Source organism: Fragaria vesca, linkage group LG5 (genome assembly GCF_000184155.1).
Source record: "Fragaria vesca subsp. vesca linkage group LG5, FraVesHawaii_1.0, whole genome shotgun sequence".
Lineage (NCBI taxonomy): Eukaryota > Viridiplantae > Streptophyta > Magnoliopsida > Rosales > Rosaceae > Fragaria > Fragaria vesca.
This window is the reverse complement of record NC_020495.1, coordinates 9,518,548-9,534,275: the sequence shown is the minus strand read 5'-3', so window position 1 is coordinate 9,534,275 and position 15,728 is coordinate 9,518,548. Positions and strand designations below refer to the sequence as shown.

General features: G+C 40.1%; 4 protein-coding genes across 4 annotated transcripts; 3 read left to right on the top strand and 1 right to left on the bottom strand.

The window, feature by feature from the left end:
• Positions 1–2,123: 2,123 nt before the first annotated feature.
• Positions 2,124–3,349, top strand: LOC101291336. Its single transcript, XM_004299430.1, has 2 exons — positions 2,124–2,587; positions 3,102–3,349. The coding sequence occupies exon 1, from the start codon at positions 2,188–2,190 to the stop codon at positions 2,569–2,571; it is 384 nt and encodes a 127-aa protein (XP_004299478.1). The 5' UTR covers positions 2,124–2,187; the 3' UTR covers positions 2,572–2,587; positions 3,102–3,349.
• Positions 3,350–3,545: 196 nt separating this feature from the next.
• Positions 3,546–5,925, bottom strand: LOC101291051 (rhodanese-like domain-containing protein 8, chloroplastic-like). Its single transcript, XM_004299429.1, has 7 exons — positions 5,491–5,925; positions 5,263–5,412; positions 5,021–5,180; positions 4,754–4,845; positions 4,562–4,662; positions 4,171–4,449; positions 3,546–3,895 (listed from the first exon to the last, which is right to left on the bottom strand). Exons 1-7 carry the CDS (start codon positions 5,893–5,895, stop codon positions 3,742–3,744), a joined length of 1,341 nt encoding a protein of 446 aa, XP_004299477.1. The 5' UTR covers positions 5,896–5,925; the 3' UTR covers positions 3,546–3,741.
• A 133-nt stretch (positions 5,926–6,058) lies between these two features.
• On the top strand, positions 6,059–13,362 carry LOC101290766. The gene is made up of 16 exons (XM_004299428.1): positions 6,059–6,292; positions 6,374–6,505; positions 6,587–6,724; positions 6,850–6,900; positions 7,224–7,313; positions 7,390–7,536; positions 7,740–7,844; positions 8,226–8,282; positions 8,815–9,567; positions 9,751–9,921; positions 10,236–10,410; positions 11,185–11,327; positions 12,053–12,331; positions 12,414–12,548; positions 12,638–12,819; positions 13,002–13,362. The coding sequence occupies exons 1-16, from the start codon at positions 6,200–6,202 to the stop codon at positions 13,066–13,068; spliced, it is 2,718 nt and encodes a 905-aa protein (XP_004299476.1). The 5' UTR covers positions 6,059–6,199; the 3' UTR covers positions 13,069–13,362.
• Positions 13,363–13,791: 429 nt separating this feature from the next.
• LOC101308773 (zinc finger CCCH domain-containing protein 2-like) lies at positions 13,792–15,006 on the top strand. The gene has a single exon (XM_004301175.1). It carries the CDS (start codon positions 13,792–13,794, stop codon positions 15,004–15,006), a length of 1,215 nt encoding a protein of 404 aa, XP_004301223.1.
• The last annotated feature ends 722 nt before the right edge of the window (positions 15,007–15,728 follow it).

Sequence of the window (15,728 nt, the reverse complement as noted above, 5' to 3'; positions counted from 1 at the left end):
AAAAAAAAAATTTGAAATGCTGATGTGGCGTGTCGCAATGCCGTGTCAGGGCCGGTCAACGTGTCCGAGACGTGTCCGAAAAGTCAACTTTTTCGGACACGCCACGGACACGTATTTTGCCGTGTCGGCGTGTCGGAGTGTCTGACACTCCGACACTCTAGGGGTGTGGATCTAGGGGTGTGGAGTGTCCGTGCAATAGCTATATTGATTGTTCTTATTTAGTTGCACCAATTGATAAGGAAGTTTCAGTCTTCATCATCAATAACAGAACGAAAAATTATTTGCCAAAAATAAAATAACAGAAGGTAAAATCCCCAAGACGAAGTGTTTTGGCCGAAGCAAAATTTGTGTAATAGTAAATCTCACAACAAACATTGTGAATTTGTGACCTAAGTCAATAGTCTTCCACTAAATTGTAAGTTTGGAAATTTTATAGATTCTCGATAGTCTTTTCCGCTAGTGAGGCCGATGGAGGCTCTATTGGTGTGTATATCTCAAGCCTTGGGAGGACGGTGAACCACAAGTTTGTTGGTTTAAGATTGAACAAGTTGGTCTTAGCTGCAGAAGAATTGTAAACGAATATTAATTCCAGTTGTATGTCCCACAACTCTTGACAAAATGAGATGTTGGCCTTTGTCTATTTTAGATTTTGTTTTTTTTCCAATGGACCTCAAAGAAGGAATGCAAATAGAACTTGACATAAGGTTTTTGGTCTTGCCCACTTGTCTGGAGGACGGAGGGGATCGATAGATGGAATTACTCCTTGACTGTGATCCCTTGGTATTTCCTGCAGATATATAAAATTAACAAAATCAGCTCATCTTCACATCAAAATTAGCTTCCAATGCACCTTTTATATATAACTAGACAAAAACTCGGCCGTGTCTTGCTGCAGTCTTTTTTTTCTCAAATTCTAAATATAACAAATAATTCTCACATGTGTCTAGAGAAATTCATAACTAAAATACAATATAGCAAATTAAAGTATCAAAAATTGCTAATCACCTATTAAAACCTCAACGGAAACTTTCTTTCAAAACTCTTCCGTTTCAAACTTTTTATGGAGATATCTATCGGGTAGGTAATTTTCACATATTGAAGACTTTTTCCATTAGTTCCTATATATGTATCTCTACTACTATTAGAAAGATAGACGTGTCTTTGGTGAAACCTTTTTTCAAATTCCTAAAAAACGAAGGTTGTAGAAAATTCTCAAATAATAAAAATAGTAGTTTCCATGGGCTTGACAGTAAAATAACACTGAAATATGAAGAAGAGAAAAAAGGACGTGGTAGTTTTCTACTTTTGATGAAGCAGTTATCTACAAAAAAATATGAGTAAAACAGATTCATCTTATGTTAGGTGAAGCAGTTCAATAATATATTTCTTCTATTATTTTGATCCACCTAAGAGGTTAATATTTAAAATACATCTATACAAAATGAAAGACCAATAACCTTAATGCTACCATTTGTTTCTTAATTGCCTTGACCCAAAAAAGTTTGATTGTTTCAGATGTAATCACATAGCAAATAATGGTTAACAGAAGTTAGATCGATACATACACAGTAGCCATTGTGTAGAGCAAATTTTTTTTATTTTTTATTTTTTTTGAAAGAAAGAAAATGATAGCATTGTTGTAAATAAATTACAAGTGAGGGCAAAACCGTCTATTTGTGCACTAAATGAATAGTGCTACCTGTGTTTTGCTTTAATATATAGAGATATAAAGATGTGAGACTCTTAAAAGCCGTCGGGTCATGGCATCCCTGGAAACAATATCAAAGGGATCAATGTCTTTTGTTAGTTCAAATCGACTCGCAAATGTATTTTCCAGAGCAGTAAGACCGTCACTATACTTAGTAAGAGATCGTTAATCGTAATGTTTATAATGTTGATCGGGGATCCAAATTTTAAGCTCTATTCATAAGGAGTTCTATCTCCATTTCTCCATGAATTAGCTAGCTAGGGGACATCTTTGATGTTGTCTTGTGTGGGCCAGTAATAGTGGGCTTGTGTTGTCTCAGGTCAAAGAGCTTGCAATTATCGTTTTACTTGGGCCACTAATAAGCCCAATGAAGAGCACGTGATCCGCGATTGAAATTGAGGCGGTGGTGCGATTTGGATTTTGCAGAGAAATAAGAAAGGGGGTCTCGGGGAAATTTGCAATCGTCGTCGTCGGAGAAGATGTCGAGTCCGTACGAGAGAGTGAAAGGAGGGAGATTGACCTTCAAGGACGGCAGTGTAGCCACGCGCAGCAAAGCCATCGATAAGAAAAAGAAGAAGAAGCAGAAGAAGCTTCTCAAGAACCCTAACGACGATGCTGCGATCTCCTCCGTGGATCTGGAGGGCGACGATGCAGTCGCAGCCGCAGAAGCAGCAGCCGGAGAAGGAGCAGGAGCGGAAGAAGAGAGCTACACTATCGACGCGGCGAAGCGCATGAAGTACGATGAGCTCTTCCCCGTGGAAGCAAAGAAGTTCGGTTACGACCCCAAAGCGATTAAGCAAAAATCTGTCGAGGCTATTCTTGACGACCGTGTCAAGAAGAAGGCCGATCGCTACTGTAAATAGATATCTCTTCCTTGAGGTTCGTTATTCACTTGTTTTGTTCAACACAATTGTTATACTCGTGGTATGGGCTCTTGTTATAATCAATAATCTGGGTGACTTGGTTCAGAAACTTCAATTCCGAATGCCAAGCTTTTTACAGTTACAAATTGTAGGTAAAAATTGTGTTGCTTGCTTCCTTTTCGATTTGACACTCCAATCTATGGTCTTGGTTCTAGTTTAGAAGATGTTAGTGTTACAATGTTACCTGTGTGGTACTTTGAGTTGTATTCCTACATTAACATATATAGGTGGCTTGTGCAGTGCAGTTTAATAGTTGATTTTAGTTTATTTGGTTATGTTACTACTTACTTGCACAGCGTCATTTGTCGATGGAGTCTCAATGCTTGGTTCTGTTTGTTACTGTGTGGCTTAAACCCTCTCTTGGCATGCAAATGAGTGTTGTGCTTTTAGTTCAGGACACCTGTGAAGCAGTGCATTTATCCGGTTAGTGTTTATCAATCAGTCTAACATGTACGCATTTTGTTTTCCAGGAGTATTACAATGCAGTGGAGCTGATAAGTTGGTGGACTCAGCTTCTGGAGGATGTGATCGAGAATCGGCTAAACTCACTTTGTTCCATGTAGGCTGCATCAAAAATATGTAGTTAGCAGACTTTATTGTTGTTGGTATGAACCTTTTGGTATTTGTAGCTGACATTCATGACTGGCATCCCATTCGATCACATAATGAGTTGCATTGTACTTTCACATGGCAAATCCTTATCTGTCTTGTTAACTGTTTAGGTTTTTCCCTTTTTTTTGGGCGCAATGTTTGAACTCACGCTGTGTTTTTAGACTTTGGAGATGCACATTGAACGAGTGACATTCAATGGGAGTTGATTTGCATCACACCATTGTAATCACATGGGATGGTATGAGTTTGCAAGTTACTCCTCTAGAAAGTAAAGGGAAAATGATGAATGAAAGAATTGGAATGTATAAACTCCGGTTATCATATATCACAAGCTGAACTTTGCTTTTGTATACACGCACACAAAACTAACTTCCATGAGTTCCATCCCCACTAGCTAACAAGCCTTGTTTCAAACAGGAGCACAAACAAGTTTCTTTTCATTTTTTGACAAGGAGCACAAATAAGTTGTTGACCACAATTTCTGCCTTAGACTTGTGATCAAACTGTCGACTTGGTTTGTGATGTCAAATCCCGGTACGTGTGCCATTTTTCATATCTATGGGGACCTTGAAGAACAGGTCTAAGTCGAGGAGCAGTTGTGCACTTTGAACAGCAACATCCTCTTAAATTCTCCACACAGTTCATACAGCATCTGAAATTAATATTGCATAATCAAGGTAAGTTGTCCATCAGCATCAGTTACACAAATCAAACATATCGAAGCCAAGAGGGGCATCATAAACAGAATTATGAAACATTTGGCTTCACAAAGGAATCTGTTAAATCGATGTAAACAACTGCTTAGACTACTGTTTGTAAAGTGACAATAATGTACATGAATGTTCAGACTACTGTGTGTACTCTATATCCAGCCTCCTCAAAGGAAGGACAAGTGAGAGAGTGAAATTGTTGGGACAAGGAACTTACAGATGAAGTAGGTTGCAGTCAAGATTTGCACAGTTTCGATGCCTTAACTCACAGACTTGTAAACCACATATGTAGCATCTGGCAAATGTGTTGTTCTCTGAAACTTCAACTTCAACTCTGCTTGGTTCGGTTATGGCTTCAGGCTTGTAGGTATCAGGGGAGAGAGAAAGACGAGAGTCAAACACAAACAAATTCCCAACCCACTTTACAGAACCTTCATTTTTTAGATAATGAGAGACACCCCCCTTTAAGGTGTATACATTTTGAAAGCCCTGTTGCCTGCAACATGAAGTTAAATTAGACAGGCATGAACATCCAATTTCGAGGAAAAAGAACAGATAAAAAGCCAACTATTTTCAGTCGAATACAAGAGGTAAACTGTGCGAGTTACCTTAGGATTGTGGAGTATACATCACACCGGATACCTCCAGTGCAATACATCAATATATCTGTTTCTTTATCAACGTCTGCTAATGGATCTGCATCAATGACCTGAATGAGCATGAACAGAGGAAAAGGTAGTATATGCTTAATCCCCCTGTAGTTCATAACAAACTAATAGATTTCCATGTGTTGAGCAGACCTCTGGTTGAGATAGCCCAAACGAAGTGCTCCTGAAGCAGTCCACATCTGGCCTTCGAGCCCCGCTAAAATGACCAATATCCCACTCATAACCTGACAACAAGCACAAAACCTTCAAACTTCTATAGCTGAAATTATGAACACCAAGGCTGCAGAAATAACAAGAATAATGCATGGACTACTACACATACTTTTGACTTATGACCAAGGACAACAAGCCAAATCAATCAAATTTCCAGTTTGATTTGGAAGAAAAGGGAATAACTACCATTTCTCACATCCAAAAGAATATAGTCCGCATTCGGACTTTGAGTTGCAGCATCAGCAGTGTTCACCGTCTCCAATCTCTTCCTCCACTCGGACGGCGCTAGAGGTGTAGCTCGCATTGCAGGGTCCAGCAAAGGAAGATGACTAATACCTCCTTCCAACTGCACAGAAAGACTCCACTAAACATTTCAAAACTCCCAAATACCAAAAACAACAAGGTATGCAGAGCAGTTAAGGGCTTACCTGAACCAGTGAAGGCTTATACCGCAGCTTGAGCTTAGGAAACGCATGCCCATTTGGCGCTGCAGAAATCTGCACCAACACGTCAGCAAATCTCTCATCCTCTCTCACCCATTCAACATACGCAACCGCGTCTCTCCTCGGCCCACTGTACTGCGCCATAACCAAAATCCATCAGCATTTTCATCACAATCGTAACACATTCTCATTCGGCTTGAGAAGCAAAAATACCTGGGCGTTGATCCCTTGCTCGTTCACGTATATCCTGCCACGTATATCAAGACCCTCCAAGAATCTCAGATGCTTGGCCACCTCTCCCTCCGCGTCTTCGATCATCACAAACTGGTAGAAATTCACCACCACCCATTCGTTATCTTCTCTTCTTTCATTTTCACTTTCACAGTCCCATTGTTGCTGTAATGAAACGCCGACGCCGTATAGAGCTCTCCGTTCTTCCGATATCGAAAGCCTCCGCCTTCTTCTCCGATCATAATGCTTACTGTGATTGTAAACAAACCAAGACGAGGTTGAGGAGAAGATTGAGAATTGAGACACCGGATATGTTCTTCTGCCCCAAACAATCTGAGTGATTGCCGCACCGGAGATCACCGCCGGCGCCGGAAAACACCCGCTCATCTCCTCTCTCTCACTCTCTCCAGTCTTATCCGTTTCAGTCTCAACTGTGAGACTGGGAGGAGTGAAAGACTATTACATTGTGTGCAAGACGGTGTCGTTTTGGTTTTAAAAGTAAAAAGTAAAAAAATTAGCTATAAAAGAGAGAGAGGGGTAAATAGCGTGTGAATAAAGATTAGGAAGATAAATCCGTACTCTTTTTCTTCTTCTTCGTCTTCTTCTTCGAGTTGAGCGCGAGCAAAATCAAAAACCCTAACCCTAGCGGTGTAGCAATCAAATCCGATCATTCAATTGGAGAAACTAGAGGATGGGGGCGAGTCGGAAGCTCCAGGGCGAGATCGACCGCGTTCTGAAGAAGGTCCAGGAAGGCGTAGATGTCTTCGACAGTATCTGGAACAAGGTCTGTGCCCTATTTTGCTTTGCTTTACGAATTTCGAACTGGAATTCATACTGATTCGATGCTTTGTGGCCAATGCGATAGGTTTATGACACGGACAATGCGAACCAGAAGGAGAAGTTTGAGGCCGACTTGAAGAAGGAGATTAAGAAGCTCCAGAGGTACAGGGACCAAATCAAGACTTGGATTCAGTCCAGTGAAATCAAGGATAAGAAGGTCCTACTCTGTTTTTCACTATTTTTTCTATGAATATTTGATTAATCAATTTCTCTTAGTTGTATGTGTTGATGGATGCAGGTGAGTGCGTCGTACGAGTCGGCTCTGGTGGATGCTCGGAAGCAAATTGAGCGTGAAATGGAAAGGTTTAAGATATGCGAAAAGGAGACCAAGACGAAAGCGTTTTCGAAAGAGGGATTGGGCCAGCAACCGAAAACTGTAACTACTCCTGTTGCCTTGTTACCTCATTTTGATCAATTCCTGGTTTCTGTTGGCTGATCATGTCGATTGTGGCAAGCGGTTCCGTATGTTGATGTTGTTGATCTTTTTTTTTTTTATGATAGGATCCGAAGGAGAAGGCTAAATCAGAGACAAGGGATTGGATAAACACTGTGGTATATAACTCGACAGCTTTTGCCTCGGTTCTATGTTATATCTATTTGTGTGTTTTAGAAGGCCTGTGACTAGACAAAGCAGTATGTTGTGAGAAGTGTCTGCTCCATTTGTAGTTTAAATTGTTCTTGCAACATGCTTTCATTTTTTGCATGGTCTATGTTTAAGACATTGTCCACCTACATTTTATACATGGTGTATCACTAACCTAATAAAACATGGTCTCTGGCATCTCATTCGATGTAATCAAATTTTTAAGTTGTGTACTTGAATGTTCAAGTATCATATGGTAGTTAATATTGTTGTACTTCATGGTGTCATGTAGGTTGGGGAGTTGGAATCTCAGATTGACAGCTTTGAAGCTGAGATTGAGGGGGTATCAGTCAAGAAAGGAAAGGGCAGACCGCCTAGACTGGTAGGAGAAAGAAAACTCATACTTAACAGATCTGTGCCTTTTCTGCATCTCTGACAGTGTTTGTTTTATCTGGCAGACCCATCTAGAGACATCTATCACTCGGCATAAGGCTCATATAATGAAGTTGGAACTGATCTTAAGGTTGTTGGATAATGATGAACTGAGTCCTGAGCAGGTCAATGATGTCAAAGACTTTTTGGAAGACTATGTTGAACGTAATCAGGTGTGTCATGCTTTAAAATTCTTCTGTCTTCAGCAATGTTATGGTGTCTAGTAATAAATACAGTATGCTGTTCTGTATCATAGTATTGCTTGTTGTGTCTTGCATATCTTTCAATATATAGTATTGAATGCGAGTGATCTTGGCTCATATGTATGTTGTTCGATTCCCTAAATTTGACCTTTTCATCTGCAATGTTAATTTAGGAGGACTTTGATGAGTTTAGTGAAGTTGATGAGCTTTACAGCACCTTACCATTAGACAAGGTGGAGCTTGAAGATCTGGTTATTGTTCCTCCTGGTCTTGTTAAGGTAATGTCTCTTTTGTATGCAATTTCTGTATGGATTTTGTTAATTAATGTAAGGTCAGTTAAAAATTGGCATGTGGAAAATATATTATTTCTATTATCATTTGATTATTTGAGATTTTTCAAATCTATTAACATTTGATCTCAAGACTCTGCAATGCCAGCAGAGTTTTTTTTTATTGGTGGATTTGGCAATTCAATTTGTAATCTTGTGCTTCACCAATTTTCTTTTCTGTAAAATTTGCTTAATTTTTTTCTGTCTGGAGTTGCTTGACCACTTTGTTAGTTGGTATGTAGTGAGTGTCACTCTTTGTTAATATACTAAGATTTAAGCATTAATGATCACATAGAAACCCATTTAATTTTCTTTTCTTTTGGGGGGCAGGGTGCACCGATGATTGGCTTGAAGACTCCATTGGCAGCATCAGCATCTCAAATGCCTGTATGTCTTTCTCAAAATCTTGAGTCAATGTTTTACTCTTGAGTAGGACGCTGAGGAGTTGAAGCTGTACGGGGTTAAGAAACCCAACTTTAACCGCATCCTTAAATAGATATTATTTTTTGGTTACACCCTCTAATGTCTGGTCATAATTGGTGGTTCTCAGTCGTCTTGTTTATCAATGAGTTCAAATGTATTGGAAACTTTTGTTTCCTATATTAAAAAAAAAAAAACTGATTCACAGTTGATTGAGTTGCATATAATTTTGGTGACTCACTAGTCATTGTTTTCCGATAGATAATATTGACCAAATTTTATCATCAAATGAATTCACTCTTGGTTCAAGTGTTCCAAGTGCAATTCTGGACAAGTGTTCTAAGTGCAATTCTGGACTCTTAACTATAAACTAGCATGTTATCATAGATTAGAAGAGTACTTTTCTTTAATAGAATGTTGATGTCATCTGCTTCCTTTCTATTAGGTGCTGTCTCAGTTGACACTGATTTACTAAGGGCTATTTGTTATCTTTTGGCAGGCCACTGTTACCTCCAGTAACCAGCCGAGTACTCCTGTACAAGAGCCGGTTGAGGATATGGTTTCCCAGGATAATAGTAATCCAGATAACATTGCTAAAACTCCACCTCCAAAAAGCAGTGCACTTGCTTCTGTTGCATCAACACCAACTGGGAATCAAGCAACGCCTGTCTCGTTGAATGTTTCGTCTCTCAGTTTGCCTGGCGTAACAGCTGTTTCAGCTGTTGCCGGTTCAAATGCTGTTCATGGCATCACAGAGAATGCAGGGGCTGCGCTTTCTTCATCTCCTGGAAGTTTGTCTCCTTCTGTGAAGGAAGAAGAATTAGGAACCTTCCCTGGACGTAGACCATCACCATCGCTTTCTGATACTGGAGTTGTGAGAGGCGTTGGTAAAGGTGGCCTCGCTGGCCAGATCCCATCTAGTATACCTCTTAGTTCTAGCAATGTAGTTCCTAGTAATACTGCCCTGGGTGCAGTCCCCTCTGTTACTGACGTGGCAAAGAGAAATATTTTGGGAGCTGATGAGAGACTTGGAGGTAGTGGCGTGGTACAGCCTCTTGTTTCCCCTCTGAGTCACCGGATGATCTTGCCTCAGGCTTCCAAATCCAGTGATGGAAGTGGTCCAGTTGATTCTAGTAATACAAGTGAGGCTACAACTATACCTGGCCGAGCATTTTCTCCGTCTATGGTCTCTGGCATGCAATGGAGGCCAGGAAGTTCCTTCCCAAACCAGAATGAAGCGGTATGTGTGCGGGCACGCTAAAATTATAATGGATGCATTTGGCTAAGGCTAGATTATTAGCTCCTTACATGCCTATCATTTGTAGAGATCAACACGTTTGTTTGTGCTATTGTACATTTATACCTATATTTTGTTTGACTGCAGCAGATGATTCAAATTGTTATTGCATAGATCAGAACTTGTCTTCTTTTACAGGGATTGTTTCGTGGAAGAACTGAAATAGCACCTGATCAGAGGGAGAAGTTCTTGCAGCGGCTCCAGCAAGTGCAGCAACAAGGTCACAGTACCATTCATAGCATGCCCGCTCTTGCTGGTGGAAGTTCTAAACAGTTTTCATCACAGCAGCAAAATCCACTCTTGCAACAGGTTCTCTTTACTTTCTTTGGGCTCTACCATTCATCTTATAAGTTCGTTAAAGTAGCAACTTATTTTAGATTTAGGGTTTCTACGTTCCTCTTTAAACTTGATTCTGGGTACTGAAGGTGGAGTCTGTCATTCAAAATTTTGTTGATGATTCTTTATTTCAGCTTAAGGGGACATATTCTGTTTCTTACTTTCTTTCTTCTGGAAACATCCCGTTTGGTGCTTTATTTGGTGTTCCAAATTCCTTCTGCATGCTGTTATTGAGAAATAGATACAAAGTTGATATTAATTTGCATAACATCTGATCAAATGTGCAGTTTAATTCTCAAAGCTCATCTGTACCTTCTCAAGCTGGCATGGGACTTGGGGTACAGGCCCCAGGTCTTGGAACGGTTTCATCCACTACCTTACAGCAGCAGATAAATTCCATCCATCAACAGTCTCCACAGGCTAATCCACAGGCATTGATGTCTAGTGGGCCAAAAGAATCTGGTAATTGTTGCATCCTTGGAGATGATATAGTTTGAGCAAATTTCTGGCCCTTATCTTTCATATATCCCATTGCTGAATCAAATATAATAAGGTCCAGAAGACCATAATTTCTGTTAAATAATAATTAATTAAATTTTTGTGTGATTTCCTGTGATATAATATGCTAGCTTGCTTCATTGCAGTTGATTAGTCTTTTTCAGTTTCCCTTGATTAGGAACATGACATAATGTAAAAGAGAAAGAATTAGTACTATGGAAGACTAACAAGACCAATTTATTATAAAATAATGTTACATGAACTTGAAACATCTGCTATTAATAAAGCCAGAAGGCTTTTCAAATGGTTAAATTTTTGAAGTACCCGAAACATATATTGTTAAGGGTAAATCCCAATAATGTTGAACCAAGAGGCCATAAGAGCATATTATCTGTTTCATTGGATATAAAACCAACACCTATTATTTAAAGTTCTTTTACTCATTTCTATCAAAACTGTCAACATAAGAGCCAAATTTTCACCTTAAGAGAATAGTATTCTGAAATGCAAACCATATGTATCCTTATATTATTGCTGAAGCTTCCTTTGTGCTTATTTAATGAGAATTTTTTTGAGAAGTTAGATCGTAAGCATTTTCTATTTTCATCTTTTAATAACTTTAACATCTTTTTGTGCGGCATTTGCCTGAATTAAGTTCTTGACTTCTAAATGATTATTATTATGTTTTATGAACCCTGTTGAACGATGACTGAATGATTGCTTGCTTTATGTATGCAGATGCTGGTCATCCAAAAGTTGAGGACCAGCAGCAACAGAGTATTCCTGATGACTCAACATCTGAATCCGCTCCTAGTTCTGGGATCGTAAAGAATCTAATGAATGAGGATGATATGAAAGCGTCATATGCAATAGATTCTCTGGTATGCTGAATAAGTTTCCTTAATCAGTGTTTGACGCAAATAACATTTCTTATGTAGACAAAAAATTCCTCTGTTTAAGCTAAAGTTGTCGATTGTGTTTAATATTCGTTAATACATTCCATGACGGATGCTAGTTGTTAAAGCGGACTCCTTGTCCGCCTCCTTGTATTTTGCTTTTTATTCAAGAAAAAGCTGTTTCTTTTCAAAAATACATTCCATGACGGATACTCTCCACCTAAAAATGTAGTATTTACAAGGACAGGCTTCATAAATTGTGTTAAAAGTCTGTTTATTCCCAAGCACCTTCAATATACTAGACATCTTTCACTACTTACCTTGTAAATGGTGAGTATTAAACAATTTAGTAGTACATTCTTCCACTTCCCTCTATTATTTGTTTACCCGCTAATCCATGCCTCCTCTCACTCTTATATGCTTTTGTTTTTGCCAAATGACACTAACAATTGTAATTAAGCATACAAGTATACTACTCACATGCTACTGTGTGTTCATAATCATTTAGTTACTCATACATACTGCTGTTTTTTTTTTAACATATTTTCATAGAAGTTTTGAGTCATTTTTCTTATATTCAGCTGCTGCTTATTCATGATTTGGGAGAAACATTTTCATGTCTTGAGATGCTGCTGCTTTATTAGCAGATGAATGGATGTGATCTATGTGGCTTGATTTGTGATTGATTTGTGTTTTGAAATGCTTTGTAGACTGGAGTTTCTGGCTCTTTGACAGAGTCTTCTCAAGTACCACGAGATATCGATCTGTCTCCTGGGCAACCTTTGCAGTCTAGTCAACCTTCTGCTAGCCTTGGTGTTATTGGCCGAAGAAGTGTTTCTGATCTTGGTACAATTGGCGATAACCTCTCTGGATCAATTGCTAATTCTGGGCCGGGGCACGATCAGTTGTATAATTTGCAGATGCTTGAGGCTGCTTTTTACAAACTGCCACAACCCAAAGACTCTGAACGTGCAAGAAGCTACACTCCAGTATGCACCCAGTTGTCTTTTTGTTTGATATCTTTTTCTCTCATCTTGTTTTTCATTCATAACTCCTCCTTGCTTTCTACAGAGGCACCCTGCAATAACTCCTCCTAGCTATCCCCAAGTTCAAGCACCTATAGTTAATAATCCTGCTTTCTGGGAACGTTTGGGTTCTGAACAGTATTCTACTGACACCCTGTTCTTTGCATTTTACTATCAGCAGGTATGTTATATCACTTCATTGACATTGAACGCATCATGTAGTCCTACGATGTAATCAATATGAACTACCGAGTCTATTATTGCCTGCAGAACACTTACCAGCAATATTTGGCTGCCAAAGAGTTGAAGAAGCAATCTTGGAGATACCACAGGAAATACAACACTTGGTTTCAACGACATGAAGAGCCAAAAGTGGCCACTGATGAATATGAACAGGGGACATATGTGTACTTTGACTTCCACATTGCCAATGATGATCTACAACATGGATGGTACAATTCTATTCATCTTTGAGTAACTTTTTTGCGGCCAGTCACATTTGGAGTTTGTATGTAGAGTCTTGGTCATTTGCGTATATTGCAGCCTTTGGTATTCTTATCCCCGTCTCCCGCAAGATACAAATTTCTACACAATATAATGATCTAACCATGTTGTATGTATGTTGTGCGTACAGGTGTCAAAGGATCAAAACTGAGTTTACCTTTGAATACAACTATCTTGAAGATGAACTTATCGTATAAGATGTTCAGCTTCCTGGTTCAGACTGTAGCAGTATCGATGTTGCAATGCCTGCTATTTCGTTTCTTGATGGTTACAGAGTTGCTAGTGCTAATTGTATCTAGTTTCTAATCTCCAAATCATTAGGAAAACATTTCTGTGTATAATGAAGTATCAATGGAGTGTTTCGTCATTTTGACATATTATACTTCTACCTATATAGTTTTAAGTAGCAATGTTTAAAAGCTATGACCAATTTTGTCACTCTAGATTCTACCAGCCGGTAAATGATTACTTCTGTAGGAGTCGAACATGATTTTGGGGAACTCGGTTTCGTTGGTTAGCTTTCCACTGAACAGAATCCAACCAATCCATATATGCAGTTTATCCTTTGATAGCCTTGGCTTATCTCCAAGTACAAGCTGTACAGCAAATAGCATCAGTCCAAAACACCTGTGACAAAGAAACACATAGCCAAAGCCATGAACTATGAAGCCGCCACATAACCCCCTTTGCATGCTGATCCCTAATCTTATGCTGCCACGCGTCTCTGTGGCCATACCTTCTTCCTCATCCTTGTCACTCTTCTGCCCTCTGTCTGTATCTCTCTCTCTCTCTCTCTCACTAAACTCCTCTCCCTCAGGCCTCAACCACCTATATAACCCACCACCTCGTTCCTTCTTTCATTTGTATCACCCTTCGTTCTCACTCTTTCATTGTTTCTCACATCTCCAACCTCATTCAACATGAGTAGTGTGTGCGCCGAGCAGCACAAGTTTCACACCTCCCACCACCTCCTTTCATCCAAGAAATCCCACCACCTCCTCAGGGAAGTTGACATTCCACCGAGAAAGCTCCTCACCCGCCGCTCTGCAGCTCACCAAGACATATCGTCCTCCCCCGACATGTACGACTCTCCACGCTTCTCTGCTTCCGACGAGGCCGTCCTCCGCAAGTTCCTCCCCTACAACTCTGACGACGATGACGACGACCCCTACTCTTCCGACCACTTCCGCATGTACGAGTTCAAGGTCCGCCGCTGCACCCGCAGCCGCAGCCACGACTGGACCGACTGCCCTTTCGCCCATCCCGGCGAAAAGGCCAGGCGCCGTGATCCCCGCTGCTATCACTACTCCGGCACAGTATGCGCCGACTACCGCCGCGGCGGGTGTAGCCGCGGCGACAGCTGTGAGTTTGCGCACGGTGTTTTCGAGTGTTGGCTGCATCCGGCGAGGTACAGAACCGAGGCATGCAAAGACGGCAAGCACTGTAAAAGGAAGGTTTGTTTCTTTGCTCACACCCCACATCAGCTCCGCATCTTGCCTGTGAATCACTCACGGAGCTCTTCACCTGATGAAGTAGTCATCTCTCCCGGCTCCGGTTGTTGCAAGAAGAGTAGCAAGTACCTGAATAACTCGGCCAACTCGCCGAGTTCGACTCACTGCTGTTCGTTCTGCCGTTCTGTGACTTGTTCCCCGACTTCCACTCTGCTCGGTATGTCGCCGATGTCTCCATACGGTGATGAATCCAAGTGTCACTTCTCTAGCGGGTTCAATCAGATGCATGCTGGTTCAGCTGGGATGCCCAGCTACAAAGATGTTCTTTCAGAGCTGATGACCTCTTTGGAGAAAATGAAAGTCAACAACATGGAAGCAGCTACTACACCAGTTTCATCACCAATCAGTTCTGTTGCATCAAGTTACCGGAATACGCCCTGGGTTGACGTCTCTTCATACAATGCTTTTGCTGAAGATCAGCAGCAACAGTTCATTCTTTCACCTAATTCTATTCCAAGCCCTTTATCAGCTGGAACTAATTTTTTCAGTCACCGTTGTAGTTCTGGAAATGGCTCAAGGAAAAGCTTGGTCTTCGATGAGCAGAACAAGGCCACTGACATTTATGGAGGAGGTTGTAATAGCCCCGACCCTGATCTTGGATGGGTCAACGATCTGTTGATGTAAACTGAGAATTCTGACCATTTGCGTAACTGATGCATGAAGATATATGACAAATAAAGATGGCAGCTGATCGGACTGGAAGTGTATATATGCCCAGCCATATATATGTTGTTATATATTTGTGTGATTTGGTGTGTATATTACTGTCTTTACTATTTGTTTTGAAATGTAGTATTGTCGTCACTTTGATTCGATCACGATGAACAATTTGTTTCTGTAATTTGTTTTAAATTTGAGACATGGGTAAGTAGGAGTTCACTATGCATGTATCCTGTAGAGAGCGAACCATATATGTTATTGTTCTTTCATGCATTCTTTTTGGTGATTGTTATTGTTCTTTCATGCATTCTTTTTGGTGATTGAGCTTATCAATTTCGAGAATATGAACAACACAGCCAGAATTATTTCTATGCAAAATGTCCATTTAGTACTACTTTTAAATCTCTTATTTTTCATTCCACTGATAATTTTTTTCATTAACCCATTTTAATATAAGGTAACTTTTTTATACCTAAATGCACAAATCTTTATGTCTAAATACATAAATCTTTACTAAAGTATTAACAAACCATATTATTTTAAGACTATTTTGTCCTCATCACTTAAACATGCATAGAGAGAGAGAGAAAAAAAATAAAAAAGAGAATACTTGGCCGGAATCTCACCGGACTCCGGTCACCAGCCGTCGGACTTCGGTCATCGGAATTTCCCTTATAACTAGTTAC

Bases quoted from the DNA above. Each gene is read 5' to 3' on its own strand.
- LOC101308773 (XM_004301175.1), top strand. From the start codon at position 13,792: ATGAGTAGTGTGTGCGCCGAGCAGCACAAGTTTCACACCTCCCACCAC.
- LOC101291336 (XM_004299430.1), top strand. From the start codon at position 2,188: ATGTCGAGTCCGTACGAGAGAGTGAAAGGAGGGAGATTGACCTTCAAG.
- LOC101290766 (XM_004299428.1), top strand. From the start codon at position 6,200: ATGGGGGCGAGTCGGAAGCTCCAGGGCGAGATCGACCGCGTTCTGAAG. The intron at 11,328-12,052 runs GTATGCTGAATA...AATGCTTTGTAG, and splicing joins CATATGCAATAGATTCTCTG to ACTGGAGTTTCTGGCTCTTT. The intron at 12,820-13,001 runs GTACAATTCTAT...TTGTGCGTACAG, and splicing joins GATGATCTACAACATGGATG to GTGTCAAAGGATCAAAACTG.
- LOC101291051 (XM_004299429.1), bottom strand. From the start codon at position 5,895: ATGAGCGGGTGTTTTCCGGCGCCGGCGGTGATCTCCGGTGCGGCAATC. The intron at 5,413-5,490 runs GTATTTTTGCTT...GTTATGGCGCAG, and splicing joins AGCAAGGGATCAACGCCCAG to TACAGTGGGCCGAGGAGAGA. The intron at 4,450-4,561 runs GTAACTCGCACA...TTCATGTTGCAG, and splicing joins GTATACTCCACAATCCTAAG to GCAACAGGGCTTTCAAAATG.